This window comes from Haliotis rufescens, unplaced genomic scaffold (assembly GCF_023055435.1).
Source record: "Haliotis rufescens isolate VD_foot unplaced genomic scaffold, xgHalRufe1.0.p SCAF_77, whole genome shotgun sequence".
NCBI classification, from domain to species: Eukaryota; Metazoa; Mollusca; class Gastropoda; order Lepetellida; family Haliotidae; genus Haliotis; species Haliotis rufescens.
Window position 1 is genome coordinate 1053644 of NW_025964369.1, and position 10511 is coordinate 1064154.

Sequence of the window (10511 nt, forward strand, 5' to 3'; positions counted from 1 at the left end):
CATAAAGACCCTGATTTAATTTTAGATAGCACTCCGATTAAAGTTGTAAAAGAGGCTAAGTTCTTGGGTCTTTTTTTTTACCACCATTTAACGTTTTTACCTCACATAAAATATTTGAAAAATAAATGCCTGAAGGCCCTTTATCTCCTAAAAGTTGTTTCAAATTCAAAGTGGGGAGGGGATCAGAAAACCCTCCTTCAACTGTACAGAGCACTTATTCGCTCTAAACTTGATTATGGCTCCATCATCTATGGTGGAGCCTGCAAAAGTAATCTTAAACTTTTGGACTCTATTCACCATCAAGGTCTGAGACTCTGTCTTGGATCTTTCCGAACTTCTCCTATTGACAGTCTGTACGTTGAGGCTGATGAACCATCCCTCAAACAACGCCGAATTAAATTATCCTTACAATATGTCACTAAATTACGCTCTAATACCTCGAATCCAGCATATGACTGTGTTTTTCACCCCCTTTATGAAATTCTCTATAATAAAAAATCATCGGTTCTCCCCCCACTTGACTTCAATCTGATATTTCTGCCGCTAAAATTAATCTTTAACTAAATAAAAGAAATCGGAAACAAATCAACTTATTTATCAACAAAAATATAATGAATTAAGAAACACATATAATACTTACAAATCTATATTTACTGATGGATCCAAGGATAGTGGCGCTGTTGCTAGCGCCACTGTCATTGGATCCAGGACTATCTCCTCCAGATTACCTGACAATAGTTCTATTTTCACACCTGAGGCCAATGCCATTTTAACAGCTTTACAATATATCAGTAAACAGTCAAAATATCAGAAGTTTATCCTATTTTCCGATTCTCTTTCTTGCCTGCAGGCTATCCATAACATCTAATGTCAACATCCACTTTTAATCAAAATTATTGAATTATTTAATGAACTTGCTACTGGCCAATACGACATCGTCTTTTGTTGGTTGCCCAGTCATGTGGGCATCAAAGGCAACTCAATGGCTGATGCTGCTGCAAAAGCAGCACTCAACAAATCTGTGACACCACTTCTTATCCCATACACTGATTATAAACCTGTAATCAGATCTTATATTTGTGATCTGATGCAAAAGAAGTGGGACTCCCAAGTCGGTATCAATAAATTACATGAAATTAAACCAAATATTGGTTACACCTACTTGGGCTGTCAGTCCAGATTTGAAGAGGTCATTATGCGACGATGTCGTATTGGCCATAGCAGGTATACACACGAATATCTTTTAAAAGGTGAGGATCCTCCATTTTGTATGCCTTGTGATGAGAGAATCACCGTCAAGCATGTCCTGCTTGATTGTGTTGATTTTTCCATCACAAGGGATAAATATTTCAAAGTTTCATCCTTAAAGGATCTTTTTAATATCAGTGTTCATTTAATTATTGACTTTTTAAAAGAAATTGAATTGTTGCTTAAATTTTGATTGATATGTTTTGTATATAGTATAGTTTTTATAATTGGTAAAATAAATTTGATAACTGAGATTGTTAGTGGCTGTATCTTCGAAGGGGGTTGAAGTAGTGTAAAATTATTGTCCCCCTGAGAGGGTACGTAAGACTACGTCTTTCAAAGTATATATATTTCTACCACGTTTTTAACAGTAGTATATCTGTTGGTTTAACTTTGGCTAAATTTGTCATAATCGCCAACAGCTGAAGGGATGATGTAAATCCGGCTGGGGTCCATGCAGGTAGCAAAAGTACTGTTAGTCCCCATGGACCCTAGCATGGTGGTCTACCTTCAGCTGCTGGCGATCTATAGCCTGTTTTTATCTTGTATCGTTATGTATAGTGCTATTCTATTTTATAATTCCATACTAGTTTTATATCTTTTTCTGTGATGAATCTAGTTATTTTACTGTCCTTTGTTGACAGGTTTTTATACAAGTTTCAATATATGTATTATGCTTAATTATTGATAGTCACGATATGGCTGAAATATTGCCAATGTGACTTAAAATTTAACTCACTCACTCACTCAAGGAGAACTAAAATGTTGTGGTATTATGAATGTATTTAGAATATGAATAGCGAAAAACAGTCACCATATCGGATGTACATGTATAACTTGTCTTCCAACACCACGCTTATGCCGAGGCCCATGGTCATAAAACTAATCGGTCCCATAAAAGGAGCAAATAGTTTCGCAGATACTACTTGCTATGGTTCACTCCCAATTGACACACGACCTAATCATCAGTCAGACCAGTCAAGTGTGACCAGTGTACCTGCCTGGTTTTACCTCCTAATTACCGAGCTGCCCAATACTGCCATACTGTCGGCAGAGTAAGCGGCTCCAACTCGTTGAGTGATACAGATTAACCAGATTATGATTGTGTTTGTAACTTGCGTTTAATCTGTGTCGGGTTGCAGTTGTTTTATTAGGCAAGACCAGGGGTAGTCTTTTTCAATTAAACCTCTTAGCCGTTGAGTTTGTTTTGCATTCATTTCATTAAATACATTGTTAGGTAGAATGATAACACGTTATATGGATTAAACATCCCCTTAACCTGAGTATAATCTCACATATACCCTAAGTACCGTACTATATTACTTTGCGGAGACACTGGGTATAATTTTTGAGTTGGCATTGTGTACTGTCTGAATGACTTTACACAAATCCCTGCGTCAATGGACCCGTGAAGATCTTCAACAACCCATTCTTGGCGTAAAAGGGCGACAGCGCTTGTCGTAAGAGGCGACTAACGGGATCGGGTGGTCAGGCTCGCTGACTTGGTTGATGCATGTCATCGTATCCCAATTTCGTGGATCGATGCACATGATGTCAATCACTGGATTGTCTGGTCCAGACTCGATTATTTACAGACCGCCGTCATACAGCTGAAATATTGCTAATACAACTAACAAACAAAACAATCACAACAATCATTATGACGAGGTATGCATATCTTGCAATCAACCTGAATCCAGTTACTGGAATGTCAAACCCGGGCTTGGTTAAAACAAGAATTGCAGTTAGATCCCCTATATGCTGTAGATCTCCTGTAGTCAAGAGATGCAATAGCGAGGCAGAACAATGTCAATTTATGAGGGACAGACAGCTACTCGAACATATATAAACATAGCAGCCAAAGATAAAAATGAAATCATATCATGTACGAAAATAGAAATCATATCAACACAAAAAGAGAATGTGTATGAGTACTAAAACTGGCAATAGATATACGTACCCTTCGTACACACATGAGTCCCATTCGACTGTCTACAACACACGAATAACTGTCAAACAAGTTTGGGTACCCCTTTTGTTCAGGCAACTTATTTAGTGTAAAAAGTTTGTATTAAAATCCTTTTCAATTTGTTTGCACCATTTTCCCTATTCCATGCAGGTTTATGCTGCTACATCTTATTGCTCATGTTTCCAAGTATTGTAAAACACTTCAGTGTTTCTCCTTCTTAATCTAACGTTATAACATTTCAGGTCATTACCATCATCTAATACACAAGAGATGATACCAAGACATATTTTATTCGGTTTTATGGTCTATGCGGTCTTACAATTGATTTAATTAGTCTTTAAATCTTATGTCTAGTACATATTTTCACAAACAGGGCTGTTAGATGATATAAGGAAGGTAACATCCAGTTGAGGACTGAATACGACGTACTTTAGTCTGTTAACGACGTTTCTACAAGTAATATTTTGAATAAGCCGTTAATACGCCAGTTGTGACAGGGGTGATGGTATGGTAGCTGTAGCAGACAGATTGACAGCCGTTGTTATGTGAGTCACTAGGTTATTAGTACGGCATTGGCCTTGTTGATTGTTACTCTACTTTGAGGATTTCTGTGGCCAGTGGCGGACTTAATTCAAACTCCTTCCACACTGACATCGCACCAAATATATTTGTGTACCGATTACATAACTCTTACTGACAGGGTAGGGTGGTAGTTCACCGAAACGGACGACACTGTGTAAATTGAGCGGCTCCTTTAATATCGCCTCACAACATACTTTTAATGAATGTCCCATTAAACGATGATACACATCAGGATCGCGGAGAAAATACAAGATTCGTTCTCGTTGAATATATATATCAAGGCACCAATTCATCTTTCATAAACTTTTTGTGCCTTTGTGCTTAATATATCCACATCTCAACGCAAATATGTTATACATGTATCCACAAAAAATATACATGTACATGGCCAAGACGGGCCAAAGTGTTATTGGCTAATTACTTCATTATCGGCGATCATACCTTCATATAATTGATGCAATATAAACACATGACATGAATGAACAATCACCAAACAAAAAAGTGCACCATAATTAAGTAATTCGGAGTAAATCGCTTGAAAACCAGAAAGTGCAGCTGTGTGTAAGCGTCGCTGATCTAGCTAACCTGTAAAAGAGCAATCGTTAACCGAAATAAGATTTAAAACGTATCAAATACTTCTAGCTATCGTGATACAAATTTCCATCTGTCGGCATAGCGTTTTTATTTATAGGAACGTAATATATCTCAATAAATACCACTTTATAATGTCACTGTTCGTCGTATTTAAAGCAGACACGTTGGTTAAAGTAGACCTCTTCTCCCTATACTCTCAACAGTCACACAAGTGTTCGGTCCGACTTGGCCCGGGCTGTCAAAATCAACTTCAACCTCACAGATGTATCATCAAATGGATTCACATCTATAGATTAGTATTATATCTACCTAAATACCACATTATAATGTCTCAGATCGCGGTATTTAAAGAAAACAAGGGGCTCAAAGTGAAGCCCTTTTCCCTCTACATTCTCAACATAGTCTCTATCAGAAGTGTTTGGCTTGTGTTGGGTCCGACTTGGCCCGGGCGGTCAAAATCAACTTTAAACACACAGATGTATCTTCAAATGTGTTTACATCTATAGAATAGTGTTATATTTACCTATACACCACTTTATAATGTCACAGTACATCGTATTGAAAGAAAACAAGGGGCTCAAAGTGAAGTATTTTTACTGTATTTTCTTAAGAAAATCAATGTCAGAAGTGTTCGGTCCGACTTGGCCCGGGCTGTCAAAATCAACTTAAACCGCACAGATGTATCATCAAATGTGTTAACATCTATAGATTAGAATTTAATCTACCTATATACCACTTTATAATGTCACGGTACATCGTATTGAAAGAAAACAAGGGGCTCAAATCGAAGCATTTTTATTGTATTTTCTTAAGAAAATCTATGTCAGAAGTGTTCAGTCCGACTTGGCCCGGGCTGTCAAAATCAAATTAAACCTCACTCACTATCATCAAATGGATTCACATCTATAGATTAGTATTATATCTACCTAAATACCACTTTATTGTGTCTCAGATCGCGGTATTTAGAGAAAACAAGGGGCTCAAAGTGAAGCCCTTTTCCCTTTACATTCTCAACATAGTCTCTATCAGAAGTGTTTGGCTTGTGTTGGGTCCGACTTGGCCCGGGCTGTCCAAATTTACTTTAAACACACATATGTATCATCAAATGTGCTTACATCTATAGAGTAGTATTAAATCTACCTATATACCACTTTATAATGTCACGGTACATCGTATTGAAAGAAAACAAGGGGCTCAAAGTGAAGCATTTTTATTGTATTTTCTTAAGAAAATCTATGTCAGAAGTGTTCGGTCCGACTTGGCCCGGGCTGTCAAAATCAACTTAAACCTCACTCACTATCATCAAATGGATTCACATCTATAGATTAGTATTATATCTACCTAAATACCACATTATAGTGTCTCAGATCGCGGTATTTAAAGAAAACAAGGGGCTCAAAGTGAAGCCCTTTTCCCTCTACATTCTCAACATAGTCTCTATCAGAAGTGTTTGGCTTGTGTTGGGTCCGACTTGGCCCAGGCGGTCAAAAACAACTTTATACACACAGATGTATCTTCAAATGTGTTTACATCTATAGATTAGTATTAAATCTACCTATATACCACTTTATATGTCACAGATCGCAGTATTTATAGATAACAAGGGGCTCAAAGTGAAGCCCTTTTCCCTCTACACTCTCACTCTCACTAGTGATTGTGTTGGGTCCAACTTGGCCCGGACGGTCAAAATCAACTTCAAACACACAGATGTATCTTCAAATGTGTTTACATCTATAGATTAGTGTTATATATACCTATATACCACTTTATAATGTCACAGTGTATGGCAAGAAAACTGGGCCATTAAAGTCAAGCTCTTTTACTGTATTTTCTTAAGAAATATTATCAAATAAGAATATGTGATTAATCACTTACAGACTTTAATGGTTTCACAAAAGGAACGACATTTCTCTTCTGACATGCTTGATTGTATTGCAGTCATTACATTTCCCCAAGACTCTGCACCAGTTTGATATAACGATTGTTACAACAGTGGAATTGCTAAAAACGCATCGACGCGCGAAAGGGACGCGGAAAAGAGTTTAAAACATTAACATAAATACAAAGTTTTTTTTGGATTTTTTTAAATTTTGGGATATTGAGAACCCGCCTTGTGTTATATGGCATAACGTGTTTAGTCAAAACACACACAGCCTCTGTTCCTTTTGGGACTTAAATCTAAATCCTGAGAACCTGTTGTGTTTACCTTGACACACTTTTTCTCTGGAATGAGTAAGATACACATTTGAAATGGAACTCGAGTCTGCGGCGTGCTTAGCGATCAATATTACTGTAAGGCCACAATAGCACCCGAATAGGCCTCTGAAAAGCAACGCCACTGATTACGTTACTGATTGTTGTTTGAGACAACCAAACCGGAAATGACAACGTGACAGCAGAGATCACATCAGCAATAGGTATGGGTTTCATATGATTTATTTTGTAAAAATGCACTGAAGTGTAGCGTAATTAACTGTGGTTTGAATTCCAATATCTTCCAGATGAATAAATTATATCTCCAACTTGAACAAGGAGATATTATGTTGTGACAACGATAGTCTGCCGTCTGTTTATGTTTGTCACTGTGAAAAGCCATGAACACAACGACGGAAATTATCATGAATAATTTGTTGCACGTTATTCTACTGCTTTAATGTCCAGATCATATTATACTGCATCATGAATTACACACCCCAAGTCAAATTAATGACACTTTTCATAATTGACACGATCGTTGAGTTTTGCCATAGTTGACGGTTGGTGTGGAATTTGATTCCATTAACTCCAGGACACGATGCTTGCCCATTGCCCATTGTCTTGCGAACTAAATTATTACGATCTACAATTAATGTTCCCTTGGAATTCGTTATAACCGTAGTTTGCTGTATACACTTACTTTGATATCCCCAATTGTGCGTGAATGTTACTGAGTCTCTTGTGTGTCGGGGGCACGGGTGGCCCAGTCGTCTAAGGCGCCGCGATTCGCTGTGCAGAGTTGAAGATACAAGCCAAACACTTCTGATAGAGACTATGTTGAGAATGTAGAGGGGAAAGGGCTTCACCTTGAGCACCTTGTTTTCTTTAAATACGATGTACCGTGACATTGTAAAGTGGTACATAGGTAGATTTAATACTAATCTATAGATGTAAACCCATTTGAAGATACATCTGTGTGTTTAAAGTCGATTTCGACAGCCCGGGCCAAGTCGGACCCAACACAAGCCAAACACTTCTGATCGAGACTATGTTGAGAATGTAGAGGGGAAAGGGCTTCACTGTGAGCACCTTGTTTTCTTTAAATACGATGTACCGTGACATGATAAAGTGGTATATAGGTAGATATAATACTTCGCTATAGATGTGAATCCTTTTGATGATACATCTGTGATGTTTAAGTTGATTTTGACATTTTGTATTAAGAAAATACAGTAAAAGTGCTTGACTTTAACGGCTCAGATTCCTTTAAATGCAATACACTGGGACATTATAAAGTAGTGTATAGGTAGGTATAATACTATTCTATAGATGTAAACACGTTTGAAGATACATCTGTGTGTTTAAAGTCGATTTGGACCGCCCGGGGCCAAGTCGGACCCAACACAAGCCAGAGACTATGTTGAGAATATAGAGGGGAAAGGGCTTCATTTTGAGCCCCTTGTTTTCTTTAAGTACAGCGATCTGAGACACTATAAAGTGGTATTTAGGTAGATATAATACTAATCTATAGATGTGAATCCATTTGATGACACATCTGTGAGGTTTAATTTGATTTTGACAGCGCGGCCCAAGTCGTACTGAACACTTCTGACTTGGATTTTTCCCACTGGTCAGTTCGCCACCGCATGTAATTAAATAATTATTTCGAGATTTCGTTAGAATGTAAGATACTCAGCCAAACGTTATGCAATAAAAGACGAATAGTTTTTTTCATTAAAATACACGCACGCGTACCTGTATATTTCATACCTACCCCATTAAACGATGATACACATCTTGATGAATATCTCGAGGCACTAATTCATCTTTCATAAACAATTGTTTGTCTTTGTGCTTAATATATCCACATATCAACGAACATTTGTAAAACATGTATCCACAAACAAAAAAACATTTTCAGGCTAGGTGTTTGCCCACAGCAACACCTGCATAACTGTTTATTCACGCGTGGTGTGGTAGATCGTAATTGACCGACAGGAGGTATATCTTTAAATAGTAATGTAATGATATAATATAAAGTATATTTAACACACTACACTATACATTGCACACGGTTAGTTGATGCTTTAAAGGGACTGACGAAAACATGGGCGAAATATTTTAATAACGCCGTAAAATAGTTGAATCATGTGTCATGCTTGTAGATACACCTTTATGTATTTGCGAAGCTAAAACTGTTGAGCAAAGGAAAATATTCTCGCCCATGGGCCAATCTTTCTCGTCCAGAGCGAAATATTTATGAAACTTCTAAGAACACCTTTATGTATATGCGACACTAAAACATGAGTTTTGAGCAAAGGGAAATATTCTCGCCCATGGGCCAAACCTTTTCTCGCCCATGGGCTAAATATTTCAATAACGCTATAAAATAGCTGAATTAAGTAAAATTGAGTTACATTATGTGCCATGAAAATGTTAAGAACACCCGCATGTATTTCCGAAACAAAAAATGAGTTTTGAGTAAAGGAAAATATTCTCGCCCATGGGCCAAACCTTTTTCTCGCCCATGGGCGAAATATTTCAATATCGCTATAAAATAGTTGAATTAAGTTAAAATGAGTTAAATTTTGTGTCATGATACTTGAATAAATACATTTAATGTATTTGCGATACAAAAACATGAGTTTTGGGTAAAGGAACATAGTGTAAATATTGGGTTTTTTAACAATTTATTTTTCCTTTTTTCTTCCTTGGTATGTTCCCATGAAAACAGCATGTTTAATTTTGTAAATACCTTTAACCGAGACTGGGTAAAGACCGTAGAGTTTCTGGACTTTTGGGTTTCCAGAATTAAAATGGGACGTGTTAGTTATATCACGGCGTGTCAGCTTAATGTGGGAGGAAAGCCTGAAGTGATGCAGGTCTCAGACGTTTACCACTTCGGTGAAACCCACGAGCATGGGTATGGTGCTGACAAACCTAGAAACATTATCGGGGCCAACGGGGAATCCAACCCTGGGTCATAGTTTTCTGGCGTGCACATCGAATTGCGGCGCCTTAGACGAATGGGGCTCTAGTTCTCACGTGTTGACATTTAGAATATTGTGACAAAAAAACCTTTGCGACACTTGCCTTTTAGAAACAAATATGATGAAATGGTCTCCAATTTCGGCGACTACGACAATGGCTGCGGTGGAAATTGTAATCATGCTGACCTGTTCGCTGAGAAAGACGTACGCATACCAATGGAACCTTATTACGAACTACGGTTATAAAGAACTAAAAATAGTGGTCCCTTTGAGTTCGTTATAACCGTAGTTTATTGCATATAGTTATGATCGACTCAAAATAGCCCTGAAAAACCATATCATATTACATTCTGTTTGTTTCTTGTTTAACGAATCACTCAGCATTATTCCAGCTTACGACAAACATAGTCGCCTTTTACGGCAAGCATGGGTGCTGAAGACCAATTTTAACCCGGATCTTCACGGGTTTTAATTAAGGTATTACCGAGAGCTGTGGGCAGCCATGTATGCAATTTAATATTGTGTTAGTGTTCAAATAAGTTGTGTTAACAACTTATGTTAAGTTAATTAAGCAGGGTCTTACCTTTCAAAAGAACAATCACAAGGATAAACGTGGATATGTTGCGAGCGGTTAACATGTTGTTGTCATTCAATCACGTTGTGCTTGCGTCAACCTCCTGCCTCGCTTTAAAAGTGTCTTGTAAGTTCGCCCACCAAACACTTGATCCAAGCTGGCAACTGGGTCCCTGTGTTGTTTGCGATTGTTAATTGATGGTGCCATCACGATTCTATTATTGCTTCCAGTCGACGCGTTCCTGTTGCACGCTCAGTGTGTTATCAATCAATCAATCAATGTTTTATTCCAACAAACCACCATAGGTGGTACAGGAACAATACAAATAAAGTTATAAGATAAACAATAAATTGTAGTG

The 10511-nt window shown here is 37.6% G+C and overlaps 1 protein-coding gene across 1 annotated transcript in view; it reads right to left on the minus strand.

Moving 5' to 3' along the window:
* Window positions 1-10278, minus strand: part of LOC125376782 — a 30254-nt gene extending 19976 nt beyond the window's left edge. The window contains exon 1 of the mRNA XM_048388705.1: window positions 10163-10278. Within this exon, the coding sequence (XP_048244662.1) occupies window positions 10163-10217 (55 nt within the window). The 5' untranslated portion in view covers window positions 10218-10278. The remainder of the gene's footprint in view (window positions 1-10162) is intronic.
* Between the last annotated feature and the right edge of the window lie 233 nt (window positions 10279-10511).